Source organism: Hemisphaericaspora subhashii (genome assembly GCF_019202705.1).
Source record: "Hemisphaericaspora subhashii strain CBS 10753 chromosome Unknown scaffold51, whole genome shotgun sequence".
Lineage (NCBI taxonomy): Eukaryota > Fungi > Ascomycota > Pichiomycetes > Serinales > Debaryomycetaceae > Hemisphaericaspora > Hemisphaericaspora subhashii.
Genome location: NW_026057323.1, coordinates 78,698 through 96,319, shown reverse-complemented (window position 1 = coordinate 96,319; position 17,622 = coordinate 78,698). Strand labels below are relative to the sequence as shown.

The following is a 17,622-nucleotide window of genomic DNA, read 5'->3' as shown; positions in this document are numbered from 1 at the left end:
ATCAGACGGCGAAGCTCGTTAAGTTTATTTTCTAGTCTTGTAGTACGCTTCAACATATTGTTTCAATTGTTTCAATTGATGTTTCTATTGTTGTGCGTGTATGTGTTAATTATTATTGTCCCCCATAAAAAATTAAAAAATATTTAAAATATTTTAGACAAACTCGTAAAAAAATAAATAAGAAAAAAAACTTTTCGGCTAAATAGTTTTATTTTTCTTTTTGTTGTTGAATTTTCTTAGTTAAACTTTTTCTCTTCTAAGACACACGCGATATTTAAATTAAATTTACTAAGAAATTTTATATTGATTTATTGGTTTCTACTTGGTATGGAATATACATACAGTTATGGATAAATAAGTAATAAGATACAATGGTAAATAGTCATACGACATATAAATATATGTTAAGCTTTTTTTTTCATCCTTTTTTGTGATTTTATTTGGGGGCGGGTTTATATTTTTTGTCACCTTTTCACATCTGTCAGTCTAACAGGCTCTCCCCTTACTTCTCTCTCTCTATTTTTTTTTAAGCCCAATGCATACTCACCTTCTTTCTTTCACTTACTTTCTTTCTTTATCTCTTTCATCTCCTTCCTTTTATCCCATTTGTCTCATTTGTTTATCCATTTCCACATATACTCCCCACTAACACATACATAACCAATAAGCCACCACTAGAAATAATATCCATACTGTTTTGTATTTGTACCACTTCCACTACTATTCCATTCGCTTACATTTTACATTCCCCCCCTCGTGTGATCCTTAATCACAAAATAAGAGCAAGCCACATACTAATTATCATCACTCACTAATACTCATTACTACTACTATCAATCAATGTCACATAGAAGATCAAAAGCTCTGTTTTCAATCGACTTTGAAAAAGGTGATTTCCTTCTCTCTCCACCTCCTATCAATAACAATAACAACAACAATAAACAAAAACAGCAACAGCAACAAGGTAAACCACGTCAAAGATTATTAACCTTCCTACTTATATCCATATTCATTGTTACTATAATTATGTTATATTCATCATTTGCATTTACACCTGATTTATCTTCAATACAAGGGAATGTAAAATTACTGGATATTACTAACGCAAATGTGGAGGAGGATACTTATACTTTAATGAATCAAGAAAAAGATTGGAATGTTGTGCCTTCAAGACAAGTATCTCCATTGCCATCAGTAGACGATGAGGAGAGACGTCAGAATGAACAAAATCAACAAGAACAAGTAGAAGACGAGGAGAGAAATAATGAACAACAACAAGAAGGAGAAGGAGACGGGGAATATGAAGTAGAAGATCCAGATACTACAAGCCAAGAAGAAAAAGAACCAATCTATATAAGTGGGGGGGCTCATCCCCGAGTTCTAAGAAGTCAAGCTGGAACTTCTAGTGATTTCACCCCACCTGGACCAGCCGCAATCCCACCTTCTCAACCCCTCTCCCAATATCAACGACAATTATCCCCAGATCAAGATGATGATTCTAATAATTCTAATCCCCAAGTCGATGATTCAATCTTGGATGATGATTATGACGACAATCATTCCGATTTGATTAAATCAAACCTAAAAGAGATCTTCTCCTTAAGTCCAGTTATAATATTAATCCTTGATGAAAATGATGATAGATTATTTGAAAGCATTTTAATTAATTTATATATTCATCCTGAACCTAAGACCATTAATCTTGCGAAACATCCTAATCATGTCAATATTATTAATTATCTTAAACTGAATCAAAATAACCCGGGAGAAGATGAGGAGCATGATGATAGTGATATTGAGGAGGTGGGGAATGATCAATTGCCTAGATTGTTTATAGGCGGTAGACCTATGGGGACTAGAGATGAGATTGTTTCAATGTATGAAAATAATGAATTAGTTGAATATTTGAAGAATAAAGGAAAAGGATTGATTACTATTGAATGAGCTCAGGTGTTGTTTGATGATGAGAGGTGAAAAGAATGATTTTTTATTAGATGATAAATAGTTTATGTAATGTTTTTTTATTAATTTTTAATGTGATTTATAGTATGACTGATTCCCTCTCATTCATATGCCTAGACTGTATGAATTGTATATCTTAGCTGTGTTCTGTTAATAGTAGTTGATGAGATAGCTGCAAAATCGTTTGTTCCAGTTTGGTGGTGTTGCAAAACATTCTCCCACTAAGAACGAAAAAAAAAAATTAGAATCGATCAGATCTCATCTCATCGTCATCTTCTAAGCCATATAACAACACCTTAACAAATGTGTGGAATCTTATTAAGGATATCCAATAAATCAGTAGAAATACCGACATGTATTCCATCGACCTCCTTTACAACACATAACGACATTTTCCAAACTTGGGAAACTCAAGATCCAGAAATCATTAATCAATTTTTAGTTGAAGGTTCAAAATTAAAACCATTAACTAAACAACAATTATTTAAATTAAATAATTTAGATTATTTACGAGAATTGAATGCCAAATTATCAAAAATTAAGAATAATGTAAAACTACCCGCCGAAGTTAAGAAATTTGAATTAGATTCTATTCAATCAGAAATAGATACCTTAACCAAAGAAGATGATGATGATGATGACGAAGTGGTGATATCTGATGATATCAATGATTTGATATATAAAGTATCAAATAGAGGACCTGATTATTTAAACTATACCCAATTCAAATATGACCAGATTGAATATCAATCATTTTCCTCGATTTTGTCATTACGACAACCATTCACTAAACAACCGATACTTAGAGATCAATTTATTTTGCAATTTAATGGGGAGTTATATAATCAAGAATGTTTGGAAACTAATGATACTCAATTCATAATCGATACATTGCATTCTCAATTGGAACGTCTGGAGGATAGAAAATTGGCGATTTTATCAACGTTGAGAAAGTTGCAAGGGGAATTTGCAGTTATTTTGATTGATGTGATTGATGAAAAAGTATATTTTGGTCGTGATTCAATTGGAAAAAGAAGTTTGTGTTATAAGATGACCTCGAATGAGATTGTTATAAGTTCTGTGGGGACTGATGGGTTTATAGATTGTAAGAATGAGATATATGAATATGATGTCCAAAATCATGGAATTAATATCTATCATCTTCATAACCCCCCAATACCATGTCCATCTAATCCTGATAATATTGATGAAGAACGGTTATTAACTCAATTATATGATAAACTCAAACAATCGACTCAAATCAGACAAGAGTCAATCCATCCAATATCCCACCACGCCAATGAAAGTACATTAGCGGTACTCTTCAGTGGAGGATTAGATTGCACCATAATAGCCGGCCTAATCTGCCAACACCTCTCCAATACTTCCCGCACATCCACGATTGATTTATTAACAGTTGGGTTCGAAAATCCTCGTACGGGATTATCAAGTCATCAATCCCCCGATCGGAAACTTGCAACCAAATCCTGGTTTCACTTATCGAAACAATTCCCGGGGCTCCAAATCCAATTGGTTGAGATTAATGTCGATTATCAATCTTGGCTAGGGCATAAATCAAGAGTATTGGAATTGATGTATCCTCAAAATACGGAAATGGATCTTTCGATCGCGATTGCGTTCTATTTCGCCCTGTCGAAATTACCTGAATTAACCACCATGAAGAAATTAATCAATTATGATATCGATTGGGAGACATTTGAATCCAATCCGGAGAAATATGTCGAGACCAAGGGGGGATATTTTTCAGATTCGAAGGTTTTGTTTTCAGGATTGGGTGCTGATGAATTATTCGCCGGATATTCCCGACATGAGTCAATATTCACAACCCTATTGCCAGACACTGAGAGTGGGATTGTGGATGAGAAGTATGAGGAATTGACCCGGGAGTTGATGAATGATATCCAGATCATTCATGTTCGGAATTTGGGACGTGATGATCGGGTTATGAGTTGTTGGGGGAAGGAATTAAGATATCCATACCTAGATGAATCTTTTATCCTGTGGGTAGTGGAGAATGTTCCTGGGAGGATGAAGTTTAGGTATGGGTTTGAGATGAGTAAGAAAGGTGTAGTAAGGTTGAAGCCGGTGAGGAAATATGCGTTGAGGGAGTTGGCCAAGAGGATGGGGTTGGGGTTTGTGGCGGAGGAGTTGAAGAGGGCGATTCAGTTTGGAGCGAAGAGTGCAAAGATGGAGATTGGCCAGAGTAAGGTGAAAGGAACTGATAGTTTATAGAGAACAGAGAGGAGATTAGTTGAGAACCTGTTGGGAAAATTTTGGTTAGGTTTCCTTTTTACTAGAATAGGAAAAGAAGATGGGGGGATTTTTTTTCGAATAATTTATCGTCAGGTTGTCTGGTTGTTACAGTACCGTAAAACTCCACATGAAAATTATAACTTGATTTTTCTGTCGTTGTATTCTTGAATGCTTCTTTAAAAGGGGGGGTTAGATTTAAATAGACTTTTATATAAATACTGTTTAATGTTTCATGACTTAAATCAATATTTGGGTGGATCTCTTTATCTTTTTTTTGTTCCTGCTTATGATTTAGATCAGATTGGGTTTATCAATTACCCCAGATTAGCAACACTAACCATGACATCTAAACAACAAACCCTCGGAATGAATGATTATTTGGCTGCTTTAATATTAGCATCCATAGCACTTATAATTGTAGTGAAAAAAATGGATAATATTTTAGTGGAATTACAATCATTAAATAAACATCTTGAATTAATCAAATTAGAATAAAGATCACTTCTATATAAAACTCTATGTATTATAATTATTATTAAATAGACCATCGTCCCATAAATAAATAGGCAAAGACTCGTTACACTGTCTTCAATTTATCAACCCATTTGGGTTCTATAGCCAATACTTCACATGTAGTCAATAAATTCTCTTTTGTTTCCACCGTTTCAACCGGTTTATCATCCAAATCAAATCTATACACATCTCCTCTTACCCAACACTTCCTTCCTTGTTTCTTAATCAAGGTACATTTGATCATAATATAATTATCAACATATGTAGGTTGCTTATAATTAATATTTAAATTTGCAGTTACACCTCTTTGACTTTCAAAATTAAGAAATGCTAATCTACAAGTTACTTCATCCAATAAAGTTGCCAATAATCCACCATGAACTATCCCATGATGTCCGGATAATTTTGGTCCAAGATGGAAAAATGTTAATGAATAATTATCTCTTTCATCTTCAATATGTTCAAAATCATCATGTTGATGATTCCAAAAATAATCTTCAACAAAATATAATGATTCTGTACGTAAATTGATTTTATTGTCTCCTGCTAATGTATCTCCTGTTAAGTTAGGAAATACTCTTTCTTCAATCTCAAGGGTGTTTTTATTTTGATTGGTGAAGTTTTGAAATTTGGTTAATATTGCTTGAAATTTTGGATGATTGTGTAAGATTTCTTGATGATTAATTTTAGGATTCTTGCTATCTTGACTTTCGTTGCTAGGAGAGCTAACTAATGTAGACGTTTCTGACATGTTCATTTTGTGTGAGTGGAGGTATGTATAATACTAAAAATATGGTTTTATATTGAAAAGAAAAAGTGTGTATGTTGAAAGAAATGGTTAGTCATCCGTTGATTCCCAATTTGACTCACAAATTGCTGTATTATTACACAAAATTAAATGACACAAACTAAAAGACTTTTGATAAATCCGACAAAATGTTTTTTGTACATCCGAGGAACATGAATTTTGCGCTACCATTTATTAGAGGAGTTGCAATTATGCAAAATAAATATTGATGGACATGGAACAGATTAAGAGAATGGAACAGAAATAGTTTAACTATTGTATAACCTCATTAAAATAGGACTGGAGCATGAAGAGAAAAAAATTTGGACTTTTCCAAAGTACTGTACTAAAAGAATCGTTTAGGGATATAGATATTTAGAGAGTTGCGAGCTGTAGAACATCTTGTTGTCTACAGTTCCCATATTTGTATAGTGTGAAGCAAAAGTAGTTTTAAACTAGTAAAGTTTGTACTTATACAAAACTAAAAGGATTTGCATGGCTATAGAAGTGTAGAAATGTTGATAAGAATGTACCAGTTAGAAATCAAGTTAAAAAATATCGTTTTCTGTAGATTACCGTCCTCTCTTAAATAGAACTTTCATTTTAATTTATTACGTCAACTCTTGAGTTCCTTGTATACCCTTACAGAAAACGCATTCTTTTGAATCGACTTATGTTATCAAGAACAAATTTTACAAAATAAATTGGCTGCGAAAGGGAAACCTGAGCTTCATGAGATACATGGAATATGAACTTTCCTTTCATAATTAAAATCAACCGCCAATGCTTCGTGATTTGTATCAGCAAAATCTTATCTTCAATAAGAAAGAAATGTACCGATTTTGATCATATTTTCGGTTGAAACAAGGGGACTGGTATTTTTTTCTTAAAATGGTTGCAAAATTTTGTATGAATTACTCTACAGATTTCTTTCACTTGACAAAGATAAATAAAACACGCCAAATATTTTAAAATTAATTCTAAAATACTTCCACAAATATGGATTCCATATCAATAATAACCATATAATCACCTTTCAAGCTCATAAGAAGTTATATTCGGTTTTATTTAGAAATTATAAACAAACCAAAATTTATAGGAAACGATGCTTACGTAATAAAAGCGTGACTTAGGTGTGATATTCTCGTGATCTGAGTATTATATGCAGGATCCAAAATTGTATATGCTATAAATGTATAAGGCACATCGGAGTGTCATCGAACGAATATGTCATTTTCAAAATGCCCTGATTGTAGTGAGTCTAGAAATAAGAAAAGAATAAAACGTTTGTTACATCAATTACAGCGAGATAATATTATTATGTTAATTATATTTTGAATATTGGTAAACCTTTCATACAAGGTTGAGACGCGGTTTTTTTTTTTTATTTGAAGCGGAGAAACTTTATTTAATTACTGAAACTTTATTTGCCAGCTACTAATTTTTATTGTAACTTTTTTTTTGAAACTTTATTTGCCAACTAAACCAATTAACTCTGTATCCAAATTATGATTCTTCAGAATTGTTATTGATGCTTGGCGAATCTTTAAAACCCAATGGATTCGCCCCCTTTTTGAAATATTGTTTTGTTTGGAAAATATTACTCTTTTATTTTAAAAAAATTTACTTCTTCTTCCTTTAGTTTATAGAAGAGCTCATATACAACTCATAACTAAAGATTTATCCTTAAACTAGTGGAGACTAGTAGAATTGTTATTGCTGAGAACACAATGTTGATAAACGTTTGTGGGGATTTCAGTACAACGTTCCTGACCACATTCCCAGATTTTTTTTTTTTACATAATAGGCATCAGTTAAACTACGATGGATAAAGTTATCAAATGCGTTCTCAAAGTCCACCAGTAAAATGCTAGAATCCTCATTGCAATACGAAGGCTGCTTCACCATTTCAACAACATGACAAAATTGAACTATTGCCATATCTTTTGATTGTGCAGGTATGAAGCCGAATTGTTCGCAGCTCTCGAGATTGCAGCGTCATCGGTGCTTCCAACTAAGCAGAATGTTGTTGCAAAAATTCTGAAATGTAATGGGTGCAAAATTTTTTGAAAACGTGCAGAAAAAACAAATTTCAAATTGAGTAAAAGCATTTATGACGCTTTATCAATATCAAAAACGGTTCAGAATATACACTCTTATCGAGTTCAAGCCCGAATTGTTGACGTTTTCTGTAACATAGGATTACGTTTATTGACTTGGGGTACATCTTAACACCGATATAGAGAAAAATATTTGTCTACGATGATAAACCTGCGAGGTAAGAAATAGCTAAAGCTTGATGCTCTGAAATTGCACCTTTTAAGATAAGATTATATGAAGCTGGTGTTCCATCTATATCACCATTTCATCAACGACTTCTGCTTTATGTGGAGGTAAGGCAGGTTGAAAAACACCTTTGAATGGTACTTTTTCCACAGCCTGTAACTTCAGAACTTTTATACAACCAACGGTTTCAATATAAAACAGAATCTCCGGTTTATAATCGTAATATATAACAATATTCACATTGATATTCCTTACAATTGCAATATCCAGACATCCAAAAATCCCAACATCCAGACATCCAGACTTGTTCATTGAAGTGTTTAGATTTATTAGGTAAAATTCTAGTTGGATGAGATTTTCTTTTCTTTGGAAATTGTAAAACAGTAGTTGGATTAGGTGGAAGTGAAATTACTGATGTGACAAACTTATCAAGAGCAGGATATTCTACCTTCATTCTAACAACAGTTAAGGTGTCCAACATGATTTATTCCATAGTATGAGGCTAACTGATCACAAATACAATCATCTAAGGATATAGGATCTAGATCTAGCATGTATTTAGTTTCCTTAACAAATTCTTCTTCAAAGCAATCATGATTATTAAACAATGTCCTCCTTTCAATTGGTTTAACAGGACAAATTATGCAGCAGCCAAATTCATCGAGGCAACTTACAGTTTCAATATAAGACAGCATATCCGGAATATAATTGTAATATATAATTATATCAATCTTAATATCAGTAACAATTGACGCATGCTTGTCACCAAGAATCACATGCTTCCCACGTTTAAATTTTTCAAAAGTGTCAATATTGAAATTGTCAATTTCTGATAAACAAAAAAACAAATCCAGATCAAAATTATTTTGAAACAACTTCAATTTTTCTTTGAGATTACCTTTACCAAAACACAACATCATATTAGAATTCCTAATTTGCTCATACTTTAAAAAGTTTTTGATAGTATCCACAATAAATTTATCAACAATTCCTGCATCTTGTGGTGGTAAGGCAAGTTGAAAAACACCTTCAAATGGAATCTTTTCTACAGCCTTTAACTTCATAACCTTGAAAACGTTGAATTGTCTAATTATTAAATCAAAATACTTTTTAGGACAACAATGTGAAATGAAAACCCGTTTCCAAAACGAGTGAACCAACAGTGTATTTATCTTATGAGAAGGAAAACGTTCAACATCCTGAAGGAGCCAATGGCAGTCATCAATAAATAGTGTTCCTAAAACATTTTCACGATCCCTGAAATCAGCGATAACTTGTTGAAAGTAACGATCGTTTAATGTACCAAATTCCACAATTAAAACATCTGTGTTAGGATCAAATTGGTATAAGTGCTCCATAACATCAACATTTAGGAACCCACTGAGTTTTTTACAAAGTTGGACAACATGTACAGAAGTAGGCACAGCAACAACATTAAAAACCCTTTTAAAAGAGTCTGATTCCAGACATACGGGTGATGTTCTCTCATGATGTTTTTTATACGCTAATATGGGAATTAAATATCCATACATAGGGTCCAAATTAGTTCCACAAGACAAGAGAACATCACTAGTTATTCCCATACCTATTTCAGATGCAAATGGTGCAAAAGTTGAGTGAACATTTTCAGGTAGCATAGATTTCGCAAGAATAGAGAACTCAATTGGCGACATGCATTCCCGTATTTGATGAATGTCTTTTATAAAACCACCCGCGGAGCTCAGTAAAGTAGATGATTGTTGAGAAATTTGATCATCATCGTTGAAACTATCGAATTGATGATTGGAAATATTTTGATGATGATTTATAAAATCAAAGATATGAACTAAATAAATTAAAATCAAGTATGAATTGTTGAAAATGACAATGTGATAAAAAACCAAATTCTATAATCAAAACATCAACGGTTGGATCAAAGTGATAAAAATTATCCATGATTTCAACTTTAACAGAACACCCTTTGAGCCTGTTCGCAAGATGGAAAGCATGTAACGAACTTGGAACCGCATCAAAATTTATCTTAACCCTATTCCGGGGCTTCACCAGTTGTCAAATATAAGGAATTACTAAAAACATCGGAAGAAGAAATTCGTGATTGCCCATTCAGGAAGGTTCAATAGGTCTTTTATTTTTCCCATCACCAATTTGAAACCCACTGACCGGTTCGAAAATGCTGCTGCTTTTCCCATGGTCTGCATCAGACGGCTTTTCCATTTCCATTGCTATTTTCTTGAGATATGGGGTGGTTATTTCGTTTTTGTAAAGCTGGTATAGGTAAATTTCTTAGCCTAATGGAATCTATTTGTCTTCTTCATTTCTGTTGGCAACTGTCTTCAAGAAGAAGTACAAATGGGTTTTCATATTGTTAAAAGATTTACACTATATATGTCAACTTCACAAAGACCAATAACATGCCCCATTCAGAGGAAAAGAGCGATGGAATATGAAGGATTATCCCGCTATCATTCTGAATATTTTGATGACTTTGATAGTTTCTTTCGCCATATTTCCCGGCTTTGGTTTTGATGACTTTGGTAGGTAATAACGTGAAACGGGTGTCTGACTTTATAGGTTTTTAAATACTTTGTAGATTTTCCTTAATGTCACACAAGAAAACATAAAATAACCAGACTGGGTGGGAGAACTTGGAGCCGATACAAAGGATACTCAGGATGAGTTGAAAGATCCAAAGTATGAAGGAATGTTCTATTGAAGTTCTTCTAGCAGGAAAACCATACGCTGCAAAATTTCTTTTCTTTCTTTTAATTAAAAAGTTTATCCAAACTGAGTTTCAGAATTCCTTAGTTTCGTTTTGAGAATCCATATTCACATAATTGTTATTCTCTTCATTTTCTGGAGGTGATGGGTGGATTGTTTTCCTCATTTTCTGGAGGTGGTGGTGGATTAGTACAGTGTTATTTTGGTTTCTTCTCAGTTTTGTTGAAATTCTTAGTAGTAACTTTCCCCTACCAACCGTAAGAATAGGAGTGTTTCTAGTAATTTGATGAGAGAACAATGATGTTGCTTGAATGATGGAAGTGCTAAACCGTATATGATGGATCGACCGAGCGAGCGAATGTATGTATATTGGAATTCCGAGATGATGAACCAAAGTTCAATTTTGTAAGTAAATCTATAAAGATAGATCGTTGTTTCCCAATTAGATCTAAAGGGGAAATCGACAGGTATTTATCTTCGAGTCCTGAGGTTTATTAAAAGGAGGAAGAATAGCGAAGGAATTGAAATCAACTGTAATGTAACAAGTTGCACACAGGAACCAATTCCGAGCAGCTCCACCATACTACATACTCAAGTAACGACAGACGAAAGTCTATAATGTCCGCGATTACTCCAATTCCAAATTAGGAAGGAGCACATGTAATCACTCCTTACAACTTCTGTCAGTCTAAACTTTAAAATAAAATTAGAAGTTAATATTAAAGGGTATTCTCATATGAGTCATTGATTGGGGATTTGATTCTTTCAACAAACCCCAAGGAATGGAATATGGATTGTTGAGTTTCTTTGTGATAAAAACTTACGATTATCCTTTATTTGATCGCGTATTGTTGCTGCTGTCCTATTTTTGCAACCAATCAACTGACAAATTGATGCAATAGGATAATACCGGATCATCTAGAAGAATAGAATTTTGCAGATACGGTAAATTATATACCCTTATAGATCCAAATATATATTTTCAATACCTAAAAATAGCATTCTCTTGATTTTGCAGCCAATTGGACTCTAAGAAATACATTGTTAACGGGGAAAAGGATCTAGAACAAAGCCACTCTCTTAACACAACAACAATACAAAAAAAATACTAAGAAAAGAAATGAGTAAGCGCAAAAATATCTTCTCCGGAATTCTCCGAGTAGCTGTACCAGCAAGGTATGGTAATCCAATTAATTAATATTGCTCATTAGTAGGGATGTTACATTTAGTCTTTGTTAATTGAATTGCTCTAATCTCTTGGCAAGAAAGGAGAGATGGTTGTTTGTCAAATATTTTTGTCATGTGCCAGGGGGCGCCATAGAGGGTCATTTCTTTTGAAGCAAATCATAAGGTATGGGGTATGGGGATAACAACTCTGTTTTACTGTTCCCTTTCTTTCATTTTGAGAGGGGTTGTTATGGTTATGGTTATGTGCTGGTACTTGTTATGTATGTAATTATATCTCTGGGGTTTGTATTCATTATTGTGTTATAGTTTGATGCAGATACGTTGTATTCTTTGTGTAAGAAATGATTTTGTTTTTTTCCGTCTGATTAAAATTGGGAAACCGGATTCAGCCTTGTAAAGAAAAACTTCATTTATTTTTTTATTTCTCTTTATTAGTTGTCTTCTTTTCTCGGATATATAACCGTAACTCCTTTCCCCCTTATTCTTCTTGTCATTTCGTTATTTCCTTTTTATGAGAAGATAATCAATAACTTCATTTGTTTTATAGAATAGCATTATACACACATACACATCATGGTTGGAACATCATCAGAACTAGAGACTAAAAAACCAAATATTCATCAATCATCAACGGAAATACCAAAATCAACCTCCACATTCACCAGTGTTTTCCACACTTCAAAAACAGTTCTAAAGAAATATGGATCCTTCATTGGACCAGGCATGCTTATAAGTGTCGCCTACATGGATCCTGGTAATTATGCCACTGGGATAACAGCAGGAGCATCAAATGAATATTCCCTTTTATTTATTGTCTTTTTATCAAATTTAATTGCAATTTTTTTACAAAGTTTATGTATTAAATTAGGATCAGTTACAGGATATGATTTAGCCAGATGTTGTCGAGAATACTTACCAAGGAAATTAAATTGGGTTCTTTGGTTTTTGGCCGAATGTGCGATTATTGCTACTGATGTTGCTGAAGTTATTGGATCGGCTATTGCTTTGAATATATTGTTGAAGATTCCATTGGCGGCTGGGGTTGTGATAACGATTGTGGATGTATTGTTTGTGTTGATGGCATATAGGGCTGATACTTCTCTGATTAAGTTTGTTAAATATTTCGAATGGGCCGTGGGGGTGTTGGTATTTGGAGTGGTTGTTTGTTTTGCCGTGGAGTTATCACAGATAAGTGCGAATGCAAGAGATGTATTTAGGGGGTTTGTACCTTCTTATCAAATGTTTAGTGGGAATGGGATGACTATAGCTACGTCGATTATTGGGTCTACTGTTATGATTCATTCTTTATTCTTGGGGTCAGGTTTGGTTCAGCCAAGATTAAGGGATTTTGATGTTAAGAATGGATATGTTAAATTGGAGAATATAATTGATACTTCTAGTAGTAACAGTAGTGATGACGACTTAGATGAGAAACCTAAGAAGAAGAGTGCCCATGATCAAGAAGCGGACTATTTTTATCATCAATATAAACCATCATATCAAGCAATTAAATATTCATTAAAATTTTCCATTGCTGAATTGGTAGTTACTTTATTAACCTTGGCATTATTTGTTAATGCTGCTATTTTAATTGTGGCAGGATCTACATTATATGGAACTGAAGAAGCAATTGATGCAGATTTATATACTATTCATAGTTTATTACTGACAAATTTAGCACCAGCAGTTGGAACTATTTTTATGGTTGCCCTTTTATTTAGTGGACAGAGTGCAGGTATTGTATGTACAATTGCTGGACAAATTGTGAGCGAAGGACATATTAATTGGACATTAAAACCTTGGTTAAGAAGATTAGTAACTAGGGGTATTTCAATTATTCCATGTTTGGTTATATCTTTATGTATTGGTAGAAATGGGTTAAGTATTGCTTTGAATATTTCACAAGTTGTTATATCTATTTTATTACCTCCATTAACTGCTCCATTGATTTATTTTACTTGTTCAAAGAAGATTATGAAGATTGCTTTACCAAATGATGATGAGACTGTTCATCATGCTGATGATGGCAGTGACACCGGTAGTGATAGTGATGATGATGAACATAAGTATACATATATGGCAAATAATTGGGTAACCACGGTGATTGCTGTTGGTATTTGGTTATTTGTTTCTGTATTAAATGTTTATGCCATTTATCAAATGGCAAAGAATGGAGTTTAGTTTATTTATTTATATATAAGATTGAACTTTAGTAGTTTATTAATAAAAAGTATACAGATTATATATATACATTTATTTCAGAAGTAGAGTTTGTTATAGTTTGCAGCAATTGTAAATACATTAAAGTAGTGATCAATCCTGTATATAATATAACCATATTGTTGATGATTTGTTAGTAAGAGAATTCCCTCCCCCCTTTAAAAGAAAAATGAAAAAAGTGAAATTTCAGAAACGGTAGAAAAGTAAAGAAAAAGGAGAAATCGGGAAATTTCAACCGATTTTATGAATAAATTATCTTATTAAGTTCTACATGCATCTCTCCCAATTACTAGAATTAAAATGGATAGTTAGTACTCTAGAGAACAAATAAGGAGACTCATAGCATTTCAATAGTAAACTAAGTAGAGTCATTTCTCTTTGTAATTAGGTTGTAGATCCACCTGGGGTAAACTCGTAAAACTAGGTCAGGTGACATATAGATTTTGTACCACCAAAAAAATTTCTCTCAAATTTCTTTCGGCCTTTGTGACTTTCTTCGTTGGGCTCTCTCCCCCCCCCAAATTTCATCACCCTTGAAATTTTTAATTATTAATTCCAATTGAGTCCAATTGAACAGTCACAAAGTATTCAATTGAGTTTATAAGAGGGTAATCCAAGCTACACTACATCTATACAAGCTACTACTGAATTATACGAGGTACTATAATTCATTCCATCCTATTCCCGTTCCGATCCATCCCAACCACCCCCCCTGAAGAAGAAAAACTCCCAAAGTCTAAGAATTTCGAGTTTTTGTTAAAAAATCTCGTTGTAACATAAAATTTTAATTTTAAACTCTTTCCATGCCAAACCTCTTAAGGAGACTTCATATTACTAGACTGAACAACACTGACAATACAAAAGGAAATAAGAGTTCTCCAACAACAACCACATCGAGCACATCCAAGACTTCAATGGAATATTATCAACAAACTCACCCCGGTGAACAAATTGTTCATCCTGTAGTTGCACAAGTTCAACCAAGCACAGCAACTGCAAGCGGTACATCTACCTTAAATGTAGCTCAACCTGGTGCAGGCACACCATTGAACCCACCTTCATTAGCTTCACAGCAAGCAATTGCTAGTATTCAAAAATTACATCAAAGTGGTGCAGGTGAAGCTAAAGTCACATCAGCTGCTGAAGAAGCTATAAAACGATCATTATTACCTCAAAGATCAACTGTTTCAAAGGGGAAATATACCTTGAATGATTTCCATATTATGCGAACATTAGGTACAGGATCATTTGGTAGAGTTCATTTAGTTAGATCAGTACATAATGGAAGATACTATGCCATTAAAGTATTAAAAAAAGCCCAAGTTGTTAAAATGAAACAAGTTGAACATACAAACGATGAAAGAAGAATGCTTAAATTAGTTGAACATCCATTTTTAATTAGAATGTGGGGTACATATCAAGATGCGAAAAATTTATTTATGGTTATGGATTATATTGAAGGAGGAGAATTATTTTCATTATTAAGGAAATCTCAAAGATTCCCCAATCCAGTAGCAAAATTTTATGCTGCTGAAGTTACATTAGCATTAGAATATTTACATAGTCATGATATCATATATCGTGATTTAAAACCAGAAAATATCTTATTAGATAGAAATGGACATATTAAAATCACCGATTTTGGATTTGCTAAAGAAGTAAGTACCGTGACTTGGACCCTTTGTGGTACTCCCGACTATATCGCCCCCGAAGTAATCCAAACCAAACCATACAACAAATCAGTCGATTGGTGGTCAATGGGTGTATTAATATTTGAAATGTTGGCAGGATATACTCCATTCTATGATACAACCCCCATGAAAACTTATGAAAAAATCTTATCCGGTAAAATCCATTATCCCAGTTTTATGTCTCCCGATGTAATTGATTTATTATCAAAATTGATTACTTCGGATTTAACCAGAAGATTAGGGAATTTAATTAATGGTCCGGCTGATATTAGAAATCATCCTTGGTTTCTGGAAGTTGTTTGGGAGAAGTTGTTAGCTAAAGATATTGAAACTCCTTATGAACCTCCTATTACTGCCGGAGTGGGGGATTCTTCTTTGTTTGATCATTATCCTGAAGAACAGTTTGATTATGGTATACAAGGTGAAGATCCATATGCTCAATATTTCCTTGATTTCTAAGGGACCGAAGGGAATGTCCGAAGGGCATGAAGGAGAGTCCGAAGGACTCTTTTAAGCACAGCCCAAGGGCTGCTTACCCGCGCTTGCGCTACGCACTAGAGAGACAGGAATCCAATTTGAAAACAATGGGGTTAATGTTGATTCTTTTAGTAATTTTATGTAACAGTTTGTTTACCAGTTTTATCTACAAAGTAATAATAAAGCCATTCATTAGTATATTTTACCTTTCGTTTTATTGTACATTTTATAAAAGCCTTTNGAAAGGCTGATTGAAGAACTGAAATATCTATAATACAAAATAACCACGATTAACCTTCTCTCTGCTTTGGAGAATCACCCTCGACTTCTCTCTGGAACCAAAACATTCTCTATGGAACCATCCCTCGAGCTTCGCTCAAGGGTTGCTCAAGGAGGTTATGCCTGAAATACTGTTTTACAATTCAAACAAACATAAAACAAAATCATACTCGTATCTTTTCTCTTTTGTTGTGATTGGAAAAACACACATTCTCGATTTCCACATTTATTGCATTCTTTATCAGATCTAGGTAAAGTTGGATCATTCCCAATATCTTCCACAACCCCAGCAGTTGCACCAATATTGGTAATTAATTCATGACGATATACTTTTGGATTTTCTGCTAATTCGGTATATCCACAATTACGACAGGCATATAATAATCTTTGACCTTCTTTGTCTTCTTTGGGGTATAACATATTATTGCATTCTGCACAGAATCTAAATGATGCCATTATTACTCTCTTCTATTATTATCTATTGCTTCCCTACGACTAGCGATGTATTGGCCATCAATGGAGACAGTTGAAAAATTCATAGTGCCACTGAAATAGTGAGAGCCAAAATGAAAGGTCGTGTAATTTGTACCAACAAAAAATTTTCACCAAAACCAACCAACCAATTTAGGTTCAAAATTTTTTATTCATTCCACTTCATAGAGACAATAGTCAATTAAGGTAGATTCAATATACATAGTAGAGCAGCCATGTCAGTCATTCGTCAAGCCATTAGACCAGCATTAAGATCAGTCGCCACCAGAAGAGTATTAGGACTCCGTTTTAACTCCACTGCTGCAGCAGTTGATCCAAAGATTTCTACTATTGTTGATCAAATTTCTACTTTGACTTTATTAGAAACCTCTGCCTTAATCACAGAATTGAAGACCAGATTAAATATTTCAGATATCGCCTTACCTTCTGCCGGTGCCGCTCCTGCTGCCCCAGCTGCTGTGGAAGAAGAAGTGAAGGAAGAAGTTGAAGAAAAGATGATTTTCGCCGTGAAGTTGGAATCTTTCGATGCTAAATCAAAACCAAAGATTATTAAGGAAGTTAAAGGATTATTAGGATTGTCATTGGTTGAATCTAAGAAGTTTGTTGAAAGTGCTCCAAAAGTGTTGAAAGATAATGTTGCTAAGGAAGATGCTGAAAAGATGAAGGCTCTTTTGGAAGGATTGGGTGCTAAGGTTGTCTTGGAATAGATAGATTAGTTCAATCATAGAGATACGG

General features: G+C 33.7%; 7 protein-coding genes and 1 pseudogene across 8 annotated transcripts; 5 read left to right on the top strand and 3 right to left on the bottom strand. All coding sequences in view use genetic code 12, as the record gives it.

Annotated features, from left to right (window-relative positions):
- Window positions 1-840: 840 nt before the first annotated feature.
- J8A68_003647 (uncharacterized protein) lies at window positions 841-1,944 on the top strand (the record flags this gene model as incomplete). Its single annotated transcript, XM_049407524.1, has 1 exon — window positions 841-1,944. One exon carries the CDS (start codon window positions 841-843, stop codon window positions 1,942-1,944), a length of 1,104 nt encoding a protein of 367 aa, XP_049263109.1.
- A 321-nt stretch (window positions 1,945-2,265) lies between these two features.
- J8A68_003646 (putative asparagine synthase) lies at window positions 2,266-4,215 on the top strand (the record flags this gene model as incomplete). The annotated part of the gene is made up of 1 exon (XM_049407523.1): window positions 2,266-4,215. The coding sequence occupies one exon, from the start codon at window positions 2,266-2,268 to the stop codon at window positions 4,213-4,215; it is 1,950 nt and encodes a 649-aa protein (XP_049263108.1).
- A 598-nt stretch (window positions 4,216-4,813) lies between these two features.
- On the bottom strand, window positions 4,814-5,506 carry J8A68_003645 (uncharacterized protein; the record flags this gene model as incomplete). The annotated part of the gene is made up of 1 exon (XM_049407522.1): window positions 4,814-5,506. The coding sequence occupies one exon, from the start codon at window positions 5,504-5,506 to the stop codon at window positions 4,814-4,816; it is 693 nt and encodes a 230-aa protein (XP_049263107.1).
- A 2,382-nt stretch (window positions 5,507-7,888) lies between these two features.
- Window positions 7,889-10,042, bottom strand: J8A68_003644 (annotated as a pseudogene). The gene is made up of 3 exons: window positions 9,979-10,042; window positions 8,283-9,647; window positions 7,889-8,163 (listed from the first exon to the last, which is right to left on the bottom strand). Coding segments are annotated over exons 1-3 (1,704 nt in total).
- A 2,259-nt stretch (window positions 10,043-12,301) lies between these two features.
- SMF12 (divalent metal ion transporter) lies at window positions 12,302-13,909 on the top strand (the record flags this gene model as incomplete). The annotated part of the gene is made up of 1 exon (XM_049407520.1): window positions 12,302-13,909. The coding sequence occupies one exon, from the start codon at window positions 12,302-12,304 to the stop codon at window positions 13,907-13,909; it is 1,608 nt and encodes a 535-aa protein (XP_049263106.1).
- An 842-nt stretch (window positions 13,910-14,751) lies between these two features.
- TPK2 (cAMP-dependent protein kinase catalytic subunit) lies at window positions 14,752-16,098 on the top strand (the record flags this gene model as incomplete). Its single annotated transcript, XM_049407519.1, has 1 exon — window positions 14,752-16,098. The coding sequence occupies one exon, from the start codon at window positions 14,752-14,754 to the stop codon at window positions 16,096-16,098; it is 1,347 nt and encodes a 448-aa protein (XP_049263105.1).
- A 414-nt stretch (window positions 16,099-16,512) lies between these two features.
- Window positions 16,513-16,851, bottom strand: J8A68_003641 (DNA-directed RNA polymerase II core subunit; the record flags this gene model as incomplete). The annotated part of the gene is made up of 1 exon (XM_049407518.1): window positions 16,513-16,851. One exon carries the CDS (start codon window positions 16,849-16,851, stop codon window positions 16,513-16,515), a length of 339 nt encoding a protein of 112 aa, XP_049263104.1.
- A 251-nt stretch (window positions 16,852-17,102) lies between these two features.
- Window positions 17,103-17,594, top strand: J8A68_003640 (mitochondrial 54S ribosomal protein bL12m; the record flags this gene model as incomplete). The annotated part of the gene is made up of 1 exon (XM_049407517.1): window positions 17,103-17,594. The coding sequence occupies one exon, from the start codon at window positions 17,103-17,105 to the stop codon at window positions 17,592-17,594; it is 492 nt and encodes a 163-aa protein (XP_049263103.1).
- Between the last annotated feature and the right edge of the window lie 28 nt (window positions 17,595-17,622).